The sequence below is a fragment of the Pyxicephalus adspersus genome, chromosome 3 (assembly GCF_032062135.1).
Source record: "Pyxicephalus adspersus chromosome 3, UCB_Pads_2.0, whole genome shotgun sequence".
NCBI lineage: Eukaryota > Metazoa > Chordata > Amphibia > Anura > Pyxicephalidae > Pyxicephalus > Pyxicephalus adspersus.
This window is the reverse complement of record NC_092860.1, coordinates 150,455,725-150,475,697: the sequence shown is the minus strand read 5'-3', so window position 1 is coordinate 150,475,697 and position 19,973 is coordinate 150,455,725. Positions and strand designations below refer to the sequence as shown.

Genomic DNA, 19,973 nt, shown 5'->3' with positions numbered 1-19,973 from the left:
GTAGGAGGCTCAGGATCTCAAGAAAAACGCCTCACTCTCTGCGCTTTAACACATTTGCAATTAGCATTCATCTCAAAAGAGAAAAACTAAAAAGCATTTGGAAACGAGATTATTTGTTAAAATAATATTCTAAAATATATTCACAGAAATGCTAATGAGCTTTTCTTTAAAGCGAAGCACCAGCCAAAACTCTTGTGCTTAGTTTTGAATAAAGTGTAGAAGCTGTGGCCTAAAAAGTCACACAGAGGGCATAGAGGACTACGGATCTAGGCTCCAGTGTTGTCTGGTTATCTCCATTCAGCTGATCTCTTCCCCATTACGAGCTCTTCATGCCTTGTTCTGTACGGTGGCTTTGTGTGGAGGCCATCTTGGTAAAGGCAGGGCTTTGCTTCCTCATGTCAGAGCCTCCAGCTAGAAGAACAATGAGTGGCAGAAGATCCCCAAATCTTCTAACATTAGCAATCAGAGCCTGTAGTACATTCTGCATGCTAATATACAGCTTGCACTTTTTTTTGTCAAATTAGGCAAATTACCATGCAGCGTCTTAGCCAAAAGCAATTCCTAGATCGGAACTACTAGATCCAGTAAGCCTCATATATTAAACAAAAAATCTTCCTTTACCCCTTTACCTCCCTCAACTGAACCAAAATTTCTGTCTGTGTTTCCCTCAACCTCCTTCCCAGACACTGCATACCAGTGGGAGGGTTTCTGTAGCAGATGCAGTGTGGTCAATCCAGAAATCAGTGAACAGTACTACATGTGGTCATAGTCCGATTGACAAGCAATGGGGTTGGGATTCAAAAAGAGCAAGTAAGGTAGCCATGCCCTGCAACATCTTCTCATTTCACTGCAGTGCAAAAAGGCAAAGCTGACATATTTACAGCATTGTTGTCCCTTACGTCTTGTTATAAAAAGCTGTATTATTACTTTCCAAGCTGGATCAACAGGTACAGTATTCTCCACAGAAATGTTTTTTAAGCTGGGTGGGAAGAAGCTGTAGGCAGGTAGTGGCCTTGTATTGCGACCAACTTTTCAATGACTATTCAAAAACAGCCGGGTGTTACTGAAAAGTGCTGGGTGGTGGGCCCAGCTAAAAGGGGCTGTGGAGAACAAAGAAGTATTAATGGGAATTTGCAGGGGGACCAAGTTAAAAACTTTAACATGAAAGCATCAGGCCCCCACTGATGAGGAGAGGGAGCCTCATCCTAGAGGATGTATCAGAAAATGATGAAATTGAATAGAAGGTTTTGGGGTGCTTTAGGAGAAATGTGAACATTTTTGGGTTCTCTGTTAGTTGATACCTTTAGACATACTCAGGAGCTGGAAGAAGACATCAGCACATTACTAGCATAAAGTCTGTCAATTCAACAGTCAAGAACTAGCACCCATCAGGGGACAAATCTAATTCTCAGTAAGCCTGTACCAAGTTTAATTACACACACTAAACAATTTATACAATTCCTTCTCATTATTACTGCAGGTCTCTAATCAGAATGGTTTCCATAGGCCAGCAGGATGATTAATGGGAATAAGAAGTGAGAAAGCATTATGCATAGCGTTCAATGTGATTTCCTGCGGCACAGCGCATTCATCAGCTGACAACGTGAGCAGAATAGATCTCTCCGGTCCACCTCACTATACATGGGATGTACACAGGGCAGAACGGAAGATACAGTTTATAAACAAGCATTATAAATCAACTATGACACTTTCATTTTACAACTTGTGAAATGGGAAAGGCCTGAATTTCAGCAGCAAAAAGATTTAGGAACAAAGTCACTTTCTCACCACGCCCATCCATCACTTCCTGCTTGATAGCAGATATAAACCCTGAACTGAATGAGCTTTGCTGTGCTAAAGTGCTGTGCATCTTAAAAAACGTTTTTTCCATAAAATGCTGTATTCCCCTATTTTTTATCCTTCGGTATCTCTTAGTACTGATGATCCCCTGCAGCCTCTGAAAGCTGCAGTGATGGCAAAGGGCAGGCCAGGTTTCCGGATGGCGACATCCCTGCGTAACGTGAATGGAAGTGGTCTCTACTGGAAGCCAATGTGAAAGGGACAGAGCATTGTCAAACTATAACAGGAAAGTGTCAGCCTTAACAAGCATCATCATGCACGGACCACATTGGTAATATTTGAACAAAAGTTTCTGATTTATTATGACAATGACTATATATTTACACACTTAAAATGGAATATTCAGTAGTTTAATAGTTCAATATTACATTTCTTATTTGCACAGTACAGGGATAACAGGGACAACTGGGAAGGAAAGAAGGACAGAGACTCTGATAGGAATGAGGGTCAGTCCTTTTACAATAAGGGTCAGCTGATATGATATGCATGTTAAAACTTATGAGATTTTAGTTGGTGTTTAGAGCTTCTTTAAAGTGGAACTAAACTCATGTTACTCACCTTTCCCAGGTTCCCTCCCGTTATCTTCTTCCTCTTCTCCGGTAAAGGATCTATGGCTATCTTGATTGGCTAGGTAAGGATGATGCAGTTCCAGCGCAGGCACACAGGATTTTCACAGGATTCCCCCCGCCACGTGCAGGGGACGCCAAGTTGGCCGAGTATCCTGGCTACCAAAGCTGGCACTGTGCATGTGCAGATCTGTTTTTTGCTAGATGCCTGTAGCAATCAGGGTTTATTGCAAAAAGGACATCACCTGCCCCTTCCTAAAATAATGATCTGCCTGATCATGGATTTTTAAAAGTGGAAATATACTGTAAAACAAAACAATCAAGAGCAGACAGGTTGTTTATTGCAGAAGGAACAGGAATCCGAGATCTTGAACCTGAAAAAGGACTGGATGAAGATGCCGGCACCTGCAATGTAGCAAGGACAGGCAAGTGTACTCAAATTCTGAACAGGGAGGCAGGTAGGTTAATTATATGTAGTAGGGACATTGCCTTTACCTTTTTCAGGAAACAACCTGTCTGCTCAACCTTTTTTATTATTGATTTAGGTTCAGTTATCAGGACATGGACGCTGTGCAGGCCAATGGTCAATGTTACTCTTCAGTATGCTCTGCAAACCAGGTATGGACAGCATTGAGGTGGTAATCTCCAGGAGTCCGGTCCCCTCTATTCAGGCTCTAAGTTGTTCTGTACTGGGATATGAAAAGTTACTATAACAACTCAGTAACACTCAGAAGCAAGCCTTGCATACAAACCAGCGACTGCTTGTGGGAAATAGGCTTTCTTTGATAACAGATTTTTAGAAGCACCGGGGGCAAAGTGGATGACAGCCCTGACTAGCAGTATATATACATCTGCATGGAGTATGCAATTGGCCCCACATTTCAGTTTGTTTTGGGTGACAATTGATACTGGAAGCTTCTGAAGTAAATATAGTGTAACCTCATGAAATATATAGGAAATATAGTATAAACCTCATGAGATTTATAGGAAATATAGGAAAGTAAATATAGTGTAACCCTCATGAAATATATAGGAAATATAGAAAAAGAAATATAGTGTAGCGCTCATGAAAATGCTAGTCTCTAGTTCGCTGACCTAATGCATGTAAACACACAAAATGGTTGCCTTTTGTATCTTGACGATTTAGTAAAAGAGGTAACTGAAGTTATGTGTCCAGCCCAGCTTTCCCTGTCCCCTTCCACCTTCTACTGATCAAATAATGAGTTGCCCAATTGTCAAGAATTGCATTTAAATTCAGCTGTTACAAATTGGTGACAACAAAACAAGTCAAAGGCCCTTAAGGCCGCGTAAACTATCATTAAAGAAAGAAAACTTCTTTTTCTCTCGGAGTAAGCGCAGGTTTTCCATGACCAGGATTTCTGAGATATGGCTATACTGTCTCAAAGGTGTACCTAGATCACAAAACTGGCTGCAGAAAATTACCAATTCGTATTTCAGGTGAGTCAGTTCCCATATATGTATTTCAGATTTCAAAGTGGAACTAAAGATCCATTTTTAAAAATCTTTGATCAGGCAGGGAATTTTCGCAGAAAGGCCTTGGCAATGTGCCCTCTGCACTAATCATTTTTACCTGCCCGATCGCTGCAGAGAACAGTCAAAAATTCTGAGCTGCGCATGCTTTGGTTGCTAGGACATCTGGTTTTCCCGGCTTCCTCTGCACTTGGCGGAACTGAATAAACTCCCACTTACGTCACCCCGGCCCAGCCTATCAAAAAATCATATTATAAGAAGGAAGAAGATGGTGGTGACCTGCAACAGAACAGGGACAAGTAACTATAGCAGGGTTAAGTTCTGCTTTAATATACAGACAGCCATTAAAAGGGAAACCAGATTTGTAAATTTGAAAGCAGCAAGCATCTATCAGAATGACTAATTATTGTAAATGTTATAATGAATCAGAATGTCAATCAACGTAAAACCTGTGATCATTTCCATTGGCTACAGATGAGATATACAAAATACAGCACTTCAGAGAAAGAACAATGATGGTACAATAGTGTATTAGGCTCCCGTTGTGCCTGTTCCCACCTTGTCTTCATTTTAGTGAGTAGCACCCTGCATGCTCTGATGAGAAGTCCCCAGCTGTGTGTTAGCAGTCTGTCTTAGCCAATGTCACTTTGAATTCATTAAGCCTGTTAAAACATATCTGCTGTACTTTCTTATCCTCGGTGGAGAATAATTATGGTGCAATTAAAGTCATAATTCTGCTGGTTACCTGCACAGATTTTCAGAAGGTGGGCAGGTGGCATTTTAGAAGTCATGAGAGAGACATATGATGAGCACTGGGCAATAAATGACCCAATCTCCCCCATGCTGTATACCTATACCTTTTGGTACAGTGACCAGTGTGTTAACCTAAAATCTGGACAGAAATGTAAATGTATATTAAAAAAAATAATTTCTTACCTTGCACGAAAGTTCATCTTTTGCATACAATGCAGCAGCCATTGGCAAATTACTTTCTTATCACGTAATTACAGGGTTCCGTGTTCCTGACTTCCCCGGGGGTACCATTCATAGTATAGCCCTTTAGTGGTGATGTAATTTATTTTTTACTCACTGCAAAGGGAAGATTGAAGCACCCAAACTCCCACCAACTTCTACAGCCAAATTTGGTTGTCCCACTGAACTGAACAATAAACTCTTACTGACAGGTCAGGAAACTACTCATCTCATTACTGTAATCCATTAAACTATAGAGGGGCATCAACATGACACTAAAGAAGACAGCAAGCAGCTATACGGGGAGCAGCAGAGTTCAGGTGGAAGTCAGTATTAGCTCCTATGCCCTATAGAGTTTTGGTACCCAAATTACTGACGTGCAGAGCATTTGTATGAAGAATAAAGAGCACTGACATTAAGAAGCAAGTATTTCAGTATATAACGACATAAAGAATTACAAAGTAATTTAAAATTCTACTTTCTCTGGCTTTGGAAAACAGCCAATCTGCATACTAAATTAACCGGAAGGTTCACATGTTTTGCAAATGATGGCATGTGTATATTTTTATTTAAGCAATAAAGAACAAGACAGTAAAACAAATATACATAATACATCAGTTTCTAAAAACCCTAAAAAACATACAATAAGACTGAAATTTCAATTAAGACCTAAAATAAAGAAAGTTGAAGCACTTACCTCTGTTACAAAAAGTGTGCGCGGATCAATGATGTCGAGGAAGTGTCGAAATCTGCCATAGAATGTGCTCTAAGGGAAAACAAAATCAGAACGTTAGATTGGCACACTGTACGCCGATTCAGATCACCTGTCCATGCAAATAAGGATACTCTGTACCCCCTGCCCATGAATCATCATAGAGTGAACCTAACATTAAAAAGTGAAGATTTGCTATATTATGGGAAAGATCTAGAACTGTATTAGTGTCTAATCAGTACCCTGATACATTTCACTTTTGCTTTGTATTTTTCTTCCTTAAAAATAGGCACCCCCTGCCTATTAGCACCTTTGGCACTGCACCTCTTACTGATATGGTGATGTCACTATGGTGTTGCTCACTATTATTTGTGCTGGAGAGGCAGCTGTATCTGAAGATCTGCAGTGCAAGGTTTTCCTTGCAGCTGCTTTATTCTTTGGATTTTTGTTTCTTATTACTGCTTCCATATATCGCTACCAGTCATCGGGGGGGGGGAAGTTCAGACATGAGGAAGCAAAGTCCTGTCTCAATTATACAGACATAATGCAGGACAAGACAAGTCAATTTTGGTGGGAGGATCAACTGCATTAGGACTACAGGCAATAAAATTTGAGTCCATTTCCCTCGCTTTGGACACTTTTACAAATTCAGGTGCTCCTTTCCTTTACCAATACTATTCCTACCAAAAAGATTCCTACTGGTACTACAACCACCATCAATACCCCTTCTTCTACAGTTATCACTACCTTTACAACAAGAATAACTACTATTAGTAGGAGTCCTCCTCCAGCTTTAAGAACTGATATTTTTTTCCCCATTACTAGTATTTATACCAGCACTACAATTTCACCTCTTGGAGATATTACAGATACAAAGTAGAACTAAACCCATATTACTCACCTGTCCCTGTTCCGTTGCAGGCTGCCGCCATCTTCTTCCTTCTTCAGTTCCTAGAGATGATCTTTGGCCACTTTGATTGGCCAGGTTGGGATGACTTAACTCTTGTGTAGGAGCATAGGAGTTCTTGTATTCCTGGCATTTGCGAGGGAAGCTAGAATTGCAGTATCCTGGACAACAAATGCTGAGCTGCACGTGAGCTCAGTGGTGATCAGGCAGGTAAAACAGTTATTGCAGGGACATTACCTGTCCCTTTCTGCAATTAACACCTGTCTGATGGCCAATTTTTTTTCAAAGGGAACCTTTATTCCACTTTTCAAAAGGTTAGGTTAAGTGCTAGGGTATAGTATAAAGCTAAATTCAAGTATAGGTAAGTACGTCCTAAATACAAGATGCATGTGTATCTTTACTTGAACCTTAGTGTGCTTTGTGTATTTCTTTCAGGTCTACGCAGGAATTCAGCTCTCGGAGATTTAAGTGATATAGACCGCAGGGTTCTCCCCAGGCACTTTTAGCTGGGCGCACCACCCGGAACTTTTCAGCACCCACCCGGCTGTTTTTGGGTGGTTACCAAAGAGTTTGGTCACAATACAGGGGCTGCCACCCACCTAAAATTTCTTCCCACCCGGCTTAAAAAAATTTCTGGGTTGAGCACGGGACTGGTCACTCCTATTCCTATCCTTGTGCAGGGTGACTGGTCTTGTCTCTGCCCTTCCTGTAGTTTTCTACCGTAAGTAACTATTATGCTAGCATTCAGATTTAGGGGTTAGAATAAGTGCTAGGGTAAAGGCTAGAAAGTAAATATTTATGTCAACGTTTGATTGAATTTCAGGGTTTGGGTAGAAATCATTTTTATTAGGTTGCAGCATATATTTTGGCAGAATAGTTCAAATGTATAATAAAAATAATAATGCTCCAAAATTTAGATGAACTTTCTTTTTAAATCTATGTGGCCTGCATTACTGATCCTGAAGGGAAGACTTGAGAAACCCTGATCTTGCATCAACGTGAAATAAACATTCAGATACGGTGCAGTCAGAACACATCAGGGAAATGGTAATGTAGCGAGTCTGGTAGCTGTATCGCATACAGGCCCTCCATAAGGCAGAAAATCACATTAGACCCAGGAGAGGCTGAATCGGATCGCTGATGTTGTGTTCAGCATACGTGCCGGTCTAGAAGCCAGGAGAACAGCTGGGGGACATTTACAGGTTACATCAGGCGTAGCCATTAATCTGACCTGATTTCCGGAAATAGTAACACTCAGCTCTGCAGAGAACATCAAAACGAGTTCTGCCGCTGCTGTTGCTGCTTCGTACGCTATGTGAACACAGCCACCACTCTCTGCTGCTATGACACTTAAAGTGTATTGAAAGCCAAAACTTCCTGTTCTGTAGACACAACAGGAAGCAAAATTAAATTTCCTTGAAGTGAAGGAAATGGTCCCCTAGACAGCTGTCATTAATACGAGTGCCCCTACTGCTAAGGTTCCCCTTTTTAATTATTCTGGGGACAAATGAAAACCTTGACTGGGGTTCTAGAGTCTAACAAAACTGTCCAAAGCTAAAAAAATGGATGGTGCTGTAAAAACTTGTATGTTTGAGTATAGTGGAGCACGTGACTGGTGGTGGTGTCCATTCCGATGGTCATTCTTGGTTTATGGAGTAATTTATCTGGATAACTTTAGTAACGGACAAGACTCCACTATGCTGACTGGTTACATGATAGGGAACTGCAATTAAGTTCCATGAATATGGAATTCCCAGTACTGCAGGTCATGGGCCTAAGATGATTAAGTCATTACCCTTTATACACCCCATCTATCGCTACTATTGTTTGGATGGTTTAGAAATGTCCTTGAATCAGTGACAACCCCATTGAAGTGTCCAGGAGGCAATCAAATTTGACTATGAAGAGCAGCCTTTCTCAACCTTTTTCAGGTGTTAGGGAAAACCCTTGCTTATAATGCTACTTGTATTAGTTGCTAGTGAGAAGAATACCCCCTAAAAAATTAGTAGTCAAAATGCCCCCTACAGACCGGTAAGGTCTATGGTTTCATGCAGCTGGCTCTGCCAAGTGGTGTTGGTCCTAGAATTATGCAGGCACCATCTTATGGGAGATCAATCAGCCAACGGTCAAGAAAACTTCTGTAGGAACCCTGGGATTCCACAGAACCCTGGTCGAGAATGGCTGATATAGGGACATTGTAACATGGTTTCTATAGGTTAAGGTTTCCATAGGTTAAGCTGCAGAAGGATCAATAGCTGATTAGGCCTTGTGCAGGAACAATGGACAGTGAATGTCTTGTAGGGGAAGGCGGCGCGGCAGACCAGCAGTCAGTAAAAGGGCTTGGTCAATCAGTACCGTCACAGAGGAAAAACTTTTATTCAAATAAAGAAGCAAAACTGGTTGGAGCTTTACTTCAGAAGTTATATGGTCCCTTTCATTGCTATTAAATGTTTGCTCTGGCAGCCAGTGACAATTACTGGACTGTGTAAAAAAGTGCAATATTGGATAAATTATTAAAACCTACTTTTTGTTTTAGCTCTACACTGCACAGTGTACGAGTCCTCTGAAGACGATGTAACTCCTGCACATGCGCCAGTGGCCATCCAAATTGCCAAAGAGGATCTCTGAGAAGCCAGAGGAGATGTGGGAAGATATCATCATCACATCATGGTGCATGCATTCCGACTGTGCTATAATCAGCAAGAATTCAGTGTTGGCAATGCACCACCCAACAACTACAGTTCTGCTTTAACTCACTTGTACATGTGCACGTTAACTGATTCTCGTCCAATCGCCTCAAGGCCGATATCGGACGAGAATCTGGTGTGTGTACAGCACTCGTTGTTCCTGGCGGATCTAGGAATGATGAAAGATCCTAATTAAAGTGAAGGGGAGAGAACACAGCTGGTTGCCGCTCCATCGTTCTCCCCCTCTCCTCCCCATAGAGCACAACGGTACAGCGCTTTTTCATGCATCGTTCAGTCTTTTGTTGTTGGAAAAGATTGTAAAAGATCCTTTCCAACGACAAATATTGTATGCGTGTGTGCAGCCTTCAGTCATTCTAGCTTGGCCAATCAAGATGGCTCAAGATCTCAATCTCATAAGAGGACTGGGTAAAGATTATGGCGCCCATCAATGGATTAAGAACAGGCCAGCTTCACTTTCACAGTTACATTAGCCCATCAATTTCAACCACTTGAGACAAATAGCGATCGTTGATTGCTGGTCACTATCCTACCAACATCTTTCTTCGCTAACATATGAAAATATAGCCCCAGAGTGGCTCTGAATATAAAAAGGGTTAAAACGCCATAAGCATATTGCACCCATAGCTGATGTGTGTGCGTAGGTGGGACGGCTGTGCTATTACATTCTTATATTTTTATGCTCCTGAGCGATTATTTCATCAACACAGATGAAATGTAAATGATTAAAGATGATGCAACATATTTCACACTCCTAATCGCGCAGCTTGAAATGAACACTTTGAGTGGAGTCCAAAAACCCCATCGCCGAGTTTTCCTTCCTATTCCTCAAAGAAAACAATTCACAACTCAACAATTTTTTTTTTTTGCATTCTGCTCCTTCCACCATCTAATTATAATTTTAATTGGTGACTTCAAAGCATTGAGGCCCGGATTTATTAAAGTTCTCCAAGGCTGGAGAGAATACACTTTCACCAGTGAAGCTGGGTGATCCAGCAAACCTGGGATGGATCTGGTCCAGAATTGAAAACATTTGCTAACAAAACGACAACTAATGACTTGGAGGAAATCCATTCCAAGTTTTCTGTTTTACCCAGCTCACTGATGAAAGTGTATTCTCTCCAGCCTTGGAGAACTCTAATAAATCAGGGCCAGAATATCAGTGCCAGGTTCCTCCTGCTGACTTCCATGTCACCACACAAAGGAAACCAGTGAGTGCTGCAATATACTCAGGAGGTGGATACTGCTGCAAGTTTGACAGCAGACTTTGGGGACCATTTTGCAGTATTGGAATGAAATTTGTAAATGCAACCTGCAGGAAAAGGTGAGCACTCTCTGCTTTAGAGGTGTCGTTTTCTCCTTCAATCACAGCATTTTATTTTCCAGAGGATGTGTGCTTCCTGATAGCATGTCATGTGTACATGGGGGTTTATACACGGAGCGCAAGGCATTATAGGAGGTCACACTTACTCAGGTGTTCCATATGTGCACATATGACACACATGCACAAAAAGCAAGTGGGTAAAAGGTAGCAGTAGATGGTTGCTCATCCGCCTCTTAGATGAGGGAATGCTAATGGGTTTAATTATACATAACTGTATTCACTTTACCTTTTTCCCAATTAGACACCTGTAAATGGCAAAGTAGGAGTGTGTGATCAATGCCCACCCACCAGGCTTACCCAGCAATGCTCCTTCACCATCTCCCCTTTCTTCTTGGCCAATCACCAGACCCAAATACTGTCACATGGTATCATCCTGCCTAAGCTCCGCCACAAGTTCACGCCTAGATCAGTGTTTCTCAATCAGAGTTCTGTGGGGCTCTGGGTTCTTCCAGAGGTTAGGCAATGAGCTGTTTGTTCCTCTCAGACTGACACCAACTATCTTTTTGCCCATCTGGCCAACAATGTTGAAAGGTTCCCTAAGACCTGAAAGTTATTTCAGAGGTTCCTGCATGTTAAAACAGTTAGGAAGAGCTGGTATAGACAAATGGAGATGGTCCAATTGGGTCAAAATGTTGGCATTGGGGACTATGTGCAGATGACACTTGCCATTCATAGGAAAGACGACATGTACCTAAATATCCTCCTGGAGTTTCACTTTAACCAACAGGCATCAGAATCAAACCTGAATGTTCAGATTTGTTAGTCATTGATGGAAAAAATAGATACCAAATAAAGTATTAAAAACCCGTAATACAATATGTAATTATAGTGCATCAAACATGTAGAAAATGGTAAAAAAAAAATCATCCCGCATTCTAGCCTGGACTTTGCCATGAGTCAGTAAAAATCTCCAGAAATCTTCCCCTATACGGGGAGGGATGAGACGAAAGCCGTACACTTGTTTATCTGGGATCATCTTTAGGATAGCGTTGCCTCCTGGTACCGTGCCCCCTTGTCCTGCCAAACGCTCCGAGCATCAGCTGCAGTGTCTGTCAAAAAAAGAGCGCACAATATGTCTCCCCCTCACTCTCTCCCTGTGTTTTTAAATGACGAGTGTGCTCCTCTATCTTTCCAGATCTGACATCATGCTATATGGCAGCTTGTACACATATTTCCTCTGCAGAACGCCCAGCATGAGCCCTCTCATCTGTTCGCCCATTTCTGATTTTTTCCCCAATTTTAAAGGAGAACCAGAGTGTCATTTTAGCAAGTATTCAGTCCCTGTGACGCTTACCTGACCTTTGATGCTTTTGTCTCTGAATGCGTTCTGTTCCATATTTAAACACCAATATTCTATTTCAGCCTTTTTATTGTGGAGGAACCCTTGAAATACCTCTCAGATCTTCCGGTAACTCCTGATATAATTACTATACGTTAGCATGGTGGTCAGTGGGAAGAACGACTCCCTCCCTTACAGATAATGTCACCCTTACAGATAACCAAATACAGTGCTCAACCCAGAAATTTTTTTAAGCCAGGTGGGAAGAAGTTTTAGGTGGCAGCCCCTGTATTGTGACCAAACTCTTTGGTAACCACCCAAAAACAGCTGGGTGGGTGCTGAAAAGTGCCGGGTGGTGCGCCCAGCTAAAAATGCCTGGGAGAACACTGCAAATAGATCATTGGTGTCAGGTAAACTAACCTGAAAGGCACACATTGATCATTGCTCAACCTCTGGAGGAACCTTGGGGCTCCATGGAACGCTGGCTGGAAACACTGTTCTATATCTTGGTTTATGAATCCATCTCCAATTGGCCACTCAATGAGGATATGCCGAAGGACTGCCAATATTAATAAGGCACACAGAGCACTCTCGGTCTGTCATGCGTTGGGAGAACTAGTAAGGCCCCTTGCACTTCATATTGGTGTGTTAAGGAAAGCCAAGACAAGCCACCTGTGCATTGCTGAGTGCTACAATACGTGGTTTATGCTACCTAGGAGGTTGTTTTTTAAATATGAACATGGCCTGGCCATGCTTGATCACAACACTGTAGTATAAATGGGCCCTGAAGAACTTTAGAGAAAAAGAAACAATGCCTGCATATATAATGAGCAAATATGGCTGCCCCATAAACTTCTATAACTACATACAGGTATCAGATATAAAAATGTACCACACGTATGCCTTGCCTGTAAACAGATTTGTAATTCTGTCCATCCAATCTCATAATCCAGACACCACAGCCAGGTCCCTGACCTCACTTTTTTTTTACCACTGATGAGTGGTATAGTTTGGTCACCGACCTACCTCCATCTTGCTGATTGGACAAAAAACTTCAGCTCATTGACAAGTTTATCTTTGCTGCCCGGTTTGAAAGGAGGAGACAATGATTGGCTTACAGCCCTGTCCAGCCGCTGTTTTATTTCTGCAAAGCAAGAGGCTGATATAATGCCATATTTAAATATTTAAACTAGAAATATTGTAAAGCTAAATAAACCCCTATGGCGAGCTGCATTACCTGCCAAAGGACTTGGATTGCGGTCTACCCAAACCTCACACAAAGTACAGCTGCCTGGGTGACCTCACTTTTCTCCGCTGCAGTAAATGGATTAAGCCAGGTCACCTCTCCACCCCAGCCTGTGATTGGACAGTGAAGCAGCAACAGAAGAATGGTTTCTTCACCTTTCTGCTCTCTCACATTTCTCATCAGCCCATGTGCATCCAGCATAACCGATTTTTACCTAGTACAACCCGTTCTCCCAGTCCGGGGGAGTTGCAAAGGTTCAATATATATCCGTTACATTTAAAAAAAAATATACACATTTCTTTTTTAGATGCATACTGCCATTCATTTGCTCGTCTGCTTTAAGTCTGCTGTAATAGCACTCCCTGATTAAAAATAATATGACAGATAAAGATTTAGACAGACAATTAGGACATTTATAAACAGACTGTCTGTACATTTAACCGTTTATTGATGGTCAAGGATGCGGCAATGCATTCCCAGTCCCTATACGCCATGCCTATAAATATATCCGTGTGATTCTGCCTCGCTGGGTAGCAGCTGAGTTCAGCAATTAGCAAATTAGCATTTTGGCAGATAGCGTACGGCGCTGGGCTCTTGGTCAGAACGAGAAGGAGTCTTTCCTGGATGAGCGGCAGACTTTGGAAAGATTTCTCCCCGTCATAAGGAAAGTTCGCGTTTATTTAATACAATCGAGAGATTGTTGGAGGGATTTGGTCTACCTCCTGATACAACACTGATATATTTTCAGCATGTTTAGAATCGGCAAGCACCTAATGGGATCCAAACATGAACGGCAGACAACTGCTAGGGAACCCGTTCGCTGCCGGTGAGAATTGGAGAAACACAATATAGATTATGGGGTAAAAGGGGTCCTACGACATACAATTGCTGCACCTTTATTGTTGGGCGTACCACCTGGTACTTTCCAGATGTTTTTGGGCGGTTACTAATGATACCAAACACTGAAATGGAAATAGTTGGTGGAAAAACACGAGGGAAATGACACTTTGGACTACCACTACATCACAACTGTGAACCATGGTGAGGAATACATCAGCTGGAGCAGCTTTGCTGCCTCACAGTCTGAAATATTCATGCCACAGGGAAAAGAATTTTCAAACTATCACAAATATGTACTGTAGATTTTTATGGTAGAATTATGACAAGGACAGGTAAAAGTCAGGCTATTCTGGCAAATTTAATTCAAACAAACACATTCAAGGAATCCCGAGGAAGCTCTTTAAGCGAAATGCGTCAGGATAAGAGACCAATAGCAATTTGCTTATAGGATCCTATGTGCTACTAAACACGGGTCTAATACTTCTCAAGCAAGTTTTGGATAACTATGTCTAGTTAGGGCATAAGCATAAATTGACCTATGTTTAGCCTAGGATTAACTTTTTTATTTTAATAAATAAATGTATTTGTTTGAATTTAATTTGCCGGAATAGTTTGCCTTTTTCCTGTCCTATTCATAATTACATATCTTCAGGTTAGGCAATATAATACCATGAATTTCCTAAATTAGTACATTCCTAGGGTTGAACAAAACAATCTCTTTTATGGTAGCAGTCCATCTGTCTCTGGCATGGCATGCCATGGCACATGAACCGGGTAGCATGGGACTTATTTAGACACCAGCCGGTAATTTAAATTGTATCTAAATCGAGAAACAAACACGTAGCATGATCAAGCCTTTTGCTAAAACCACATACTTCCTTCCCTGGGTGACTACATTCATTTCTTCACTGTACCCATAGACAGGTACTGAAAGGATGGATGACCTAATTGGTATGCTGCACCACCACCATCTGGACACGCCAGGGTAGAAAGTCCCAGGAATCAGTTAAACAAAATCAAAGATGAATTGAAATATTTCCCTACATTATCTAAAATGGAAAGGTGAAGTTTGGCTGGCTGGATATACACTAGATAATTGGTATTTTTCTGTACTTCCTTGTACCCTATTTGGTCAATTATTATATATCCCAATTTCTGGGGAAAAAAAATAAATTAGCACAAAATATAACTCATTAAACTATTTAACTGTTAAAAACTTATTACAATTGTTATCAAAACAATAATGTTGAATCGAGGGAAGTAATGAATTCTGAACCATATACAGCGCTGTATCCAATAAAAAGCACAGAGAGGCTTGTTTTATAGCCTTGAGTTTTCACCATTTCTGCACCAGTGACAAAAAGATGAGTAACAATTCCTCCAATACACCAGACAGGAATGGAGAGAAGTATCCAGAGATGATTCAAATAATAAATGATGTTTTACACAAATCCTAAGACTAGAGTGACACAAATACATAAAATGGGTCAGATTTTTTTTACAGATCTCCGAGGCAGGAGAAGATAGACTATCGTGGGTGAAACTTGGGTACCTGGCAAACCCAGGGTGGTTCCATTCCAGGTTTGCTGGAACCCCTGGGTTCTCCCAGCCTTGGAGAGCTTTAATATATCAGTCAGTTAATAATAATTTAGGCTTCCATGTCAGGTGACTAAACATTAAAAGCTGAATTCTGGGATAAGTAAATATTATCTAAATAAAAGAAGCCTACGCGGGTCAGTGATCTCTAAACCATGGTGAAATTTTGCCTCCGTGAAATATATTACAGCAATGAAGGCCAGGACACTGTGCACTGGTTCCCATTTTTTTTACACCGTAGGACTAAGCAGTACCACTGGGGTTTTAGATTTAGATCTTAGGAAAACTCTCCCTTTCTATTCCTGTTCCAGCAATAGTTTTACCAGACAGGAAAATAAAAATATTACAGTCTCTGCCCCTGGTGATGAGGGGATTTCTCTCCAACGTAGTCTGAGAGAGCAGTAAAAGCCAGACCAATCAATAAAAGGCTCAGTGTTATCATCTTTACCTGGGCCAGCATTTAGAAAGTCAAGGTGTAAGGAAAAGATAAATTATTTTTACTTTTATATAGTCAGTATTTTTTATGTGTTTTACATAGGGCTGCTGTGAAGTCTGCTTTACAAAAGCAAGAAGTGCTTCTGTCTTCACATTCCCACAGTGGCATCTTTCCAAAAATAAAATCCCAAATAAAGACTGATGCTTCTGGAAACCACATATTACAGTGTTTTTGTCTGTATAGTCTGGGGAGCACCGGGTGGAAATGAAATACATTCATTTTAGTTGCCAATTTAAAAGAAACCCGTCATCTAAACATAAAGGCTGCCATCATTGAATTTTTCTTTTTTAAATGCTGATCCAAGGACTTTGATCATTTCTGAGTCACTGACCCCAAATAAAAAATGTGGATCAGAAACACTGGCCTGCTTAATTCTCCAACTTGTTCTGGATTACAAATTGTAAATATCAAAGCCACTATATCAGCACGGCATTCAGACATTTACAGCGTGAGGTCCCCACACCCCAATATTGAAACCAGACTCTTTAATAGGTTTGGGGCCTTCCTGGATATAAAGGCATTAAGCATAAAAGGTCTTCTAGAATGTGTTTTTTCCAAAAAGGAAGGGGGCAAGCAAATTTAATTAATTTACTTTTTGAGATATCTCCGTAGGAAGGATTCTTCCAGCACTGGGTGCACACTGACAAGAGCTCAGAGATCTGCAAATGTAGCTGGTGGGCCATCCTGGGACTTGTGTCCTCCTGTGCCCTCTTCCATGATTGGCTGAAGTATTTAAAACACTGGTGACACCAGCATTTTGAATGGCAAATCACAGAAGAGGGCAGAGGAGGACTCCTGCTCTGGACTACCCTGCCAGAACAAGTGACCGTATCTGGCATCAGATCAAACAACATGGGCATGAGGGGGTTGGCAGTCCTGCTAAGCTAGACTTTCAAAAAACACCTATAAACATTTTAATAGGCATTAGCAAATACCTGTATAAGCCTTTCGAAGAGTTTGCAGACATTTCCAACATAAGTCTATGGTGACAGAGGTAGCATACCGCCTCTGGCTGTCAAATAAAGGATAATGGACCGAATATAATCAGGTAAATGATTACTGTCTTTTGCAAGCAAACTTAAATGGTAAAAGAAGGTTGTGTTTAGGGTATCCATACATTTTAAAAATTTACAGTGCATCAGGAGGCCTGAAACTTACCTTGGAAAGGTCAATGCTTGGCCCCTCTAACGCTTTGCTATTAAGATTTCATATAAAGATTTAGGAGGAAGAATGTATTATTTTTTGCAGGTCCCCTGGGGACCACTAGAAGATGTGTTGGCATAATGGTTCCAGTGTATTGTGTTACGGTTCAGTACATGTAGACTTTGACCATGTGGATTGTTCACATCAGAATAATAAGTAACAAGCAATGAAGTGGTTTATGGCTTCATAAACTGGCATTTACAGTCTTCTATAAACCCTTTGCTGTACAGAGGACAAGGGTGGAGAAACCATTACAAAAAGAAAATTATCTAAGTTTGTTGATTGAAGGTGTCTCTAAAACTTTATAAAGAGGCATCTCGAAGAACTCTTGTACACATTAGTCATGAGCACAACAGTTCTATGCAATTTAATCATTGAGGGTCTAGTGGTCTGGGTCAGCTATTGGCTTCCTTTATCTTTAGGAGACATTGGCATGGAAATCTATGTCCAAAAAATCTGAAGTCCATCATTCTACAGTGAAAAATATTTTTCACAAGCAGAAAACAATCGGGACAGTAGCCAAGCTACCCAATAATTAGTGTTTCAGCAAATTCACTGCAAAGTCTGACCGTGCAAAGCTTAGAAAAACTGAGCTTTCTATGAAACCAGGAGAAAAGCCTCTTCTCCATAAAAAAAACATGACAGCACAGCTTAGGTTTGCAAAGTTGAATCTGAAAACTTCTGAACAATGTTCTATGGATAGATGAGACCAAAGTGGAGATGTTTTGGACTGTAATATAATACAAAGTTCAAAGTATGATAAGAACTAAAACACAGAATATCAACCCAAACAGCTCACACCAACTGTAAAGCATGGTGGTAGAGAGGCGATGATTTGGGTTTGTTTTGAAGCCATGGGACCTGGGCACCTTGCAGTCATTACTCTTACCAAATTATTCTACAGGCAAATGTGAGGCCAACTGTATGGCAGTTTTAGTCTGGCTAAAATAGGCCATACAACAGGACAATCAATCCAATCCAAGCAGGAAATCTACAAAAGAAAAGCATCAAGGTGTTGTAATGGCCCAATCAAAGGCCAGACCACAATGTGTCACTGGCTGTATCTGTCTGTCATTTGCAGCTCCTATTTATTGTACAACAGTGTGTAGTATGTTAACGCTATATACTCTTTATTATTAATAATAATAGTAATAATAATAATATTAATAACCTCATTGAAATTCTTTTTCAGAACCTTGGAGAAACTGTCCATACAATGAATACCAACAAACCTCAAACCCGAAGCAATGTTGTAAAGAAGAGTGGGCCGAAATTCCTACACAACAAAGCGAGTGAAAAATACATGGAAACTGAATACTTTACATTATTGATGCTGAAATTCTAAAAGCTTAGATTTTTGTTAAACATTTTTTTTTAAATACGTTGTGTGTTAGATGTAAATAATTTTTGAATGGCTGAAGACCGTATGATTCTTATGTTGTCCCGATTCAAAGAAAACATAGGACTGAGGCTATACCTTCTGTTTTCTCCTCAATGGAAATAAACCTGTATTGGGTATTTTAACCCACAAATGAAATGAAATAAAACAAACAGTACTTCTATGGGTTAACTCCTTAAAATATTGTTTATCCTCTGTAGGATCCTCCTGGGCACAACGCACGCACCTCCATGGGCCGCAGGGTTCCTGGGCACGACGCACACACCTCCATGGGCCGCAGGGTTCATAGGCACGACGCATGCACCTCTACGGGAAGCGGGCATCCTGGGTATGATGCATACACCACTACATTATATAGGTCTCCTGCAGATGATGTAAACACCTCCATGGGAAATAATTCTTCTCTGTATGACGACCATACATGTAGGATGTATACACCCCTCTAGGGAGTACAGCACCTCTATAGAATATATAAACCATCACTGTAGGATGTATACACCTCTTTTCTATAATGTATACCACTATATCGGACATAGATAACCCCTATACTACCCATCTATTGTAGGATGTATACAACAAAGACCACCTCTATAGGATATATATACACAATACTCCACATTGGTGAAATAAAGGCATCTCCATAGGAAATAGAATAACCTTGTAGGATGTATACACCTCCTCTGTAAGATACACATCTATAGGACATAAAGCTAGGTTATATAATGTATAACCCCAGATAGGACCTCAATCTCCCTGTGAGACTGATACACCTTTATAGAACATTGACCTTATCTGTGGGATGAAAATATAGGACACAGGCCAGATCAGGAAGATGTACCTTACCATTATAGAACACAGCCCTACCCCATAGAATATATACATTATTATAGGACACAGCCCTACCCCATAAGATATATAAGTTATTTTAGGACACAGCCCTCCCCCATAGTATATATACATTATTATAGGACACAGCCCTCCCCTGTAGGATATATACATTATTATAGGACACAGCCCTCCCCCATAGGATGTTAACAATAATATAGAACACAGCCCTCCCCTATAGGATATAAACATTATTATAGGGCACAGCCCTTGCACATGGGATATATATATGGTATTATATGACACAGCTCTCCCCCATGGGATATATACATTATTATAGGACACATATCCCCTCCATACGATGTTTATATATATATAAACATTATATAGGACACACACAGTTAGGACTATAATTTTGACTTTTTTTCTAATTTTGGTTCTGTACATTACCACAATTAATTTTAAATGAAACAATCTCTTCATTTCAGGGGC

General features: G+C 40.8%; 1 protein-coding gene across 1 annotated transcript in view; it reads right to left on the bottom strand.

Moving 5' to 3' along the window:
• SFXN5 (sideroflexin 5) overlaps positions 1–19,973 on the bottom strand; it is a 141,214-nt gene that overhangs the window by 119,012 nt on the left and 2,229 nt on the right. Inside the window, exon 2 of the mRNA XM_072406670.1 lies at positions 5,587–5,655. Coding sequence (XP_072262771.1) covers positions 5,587–5,655 — 69 coding nt within the window. The remainder of the gene's footprint in view (positions 1–5,586; positions 5,656–19,973) is intronic.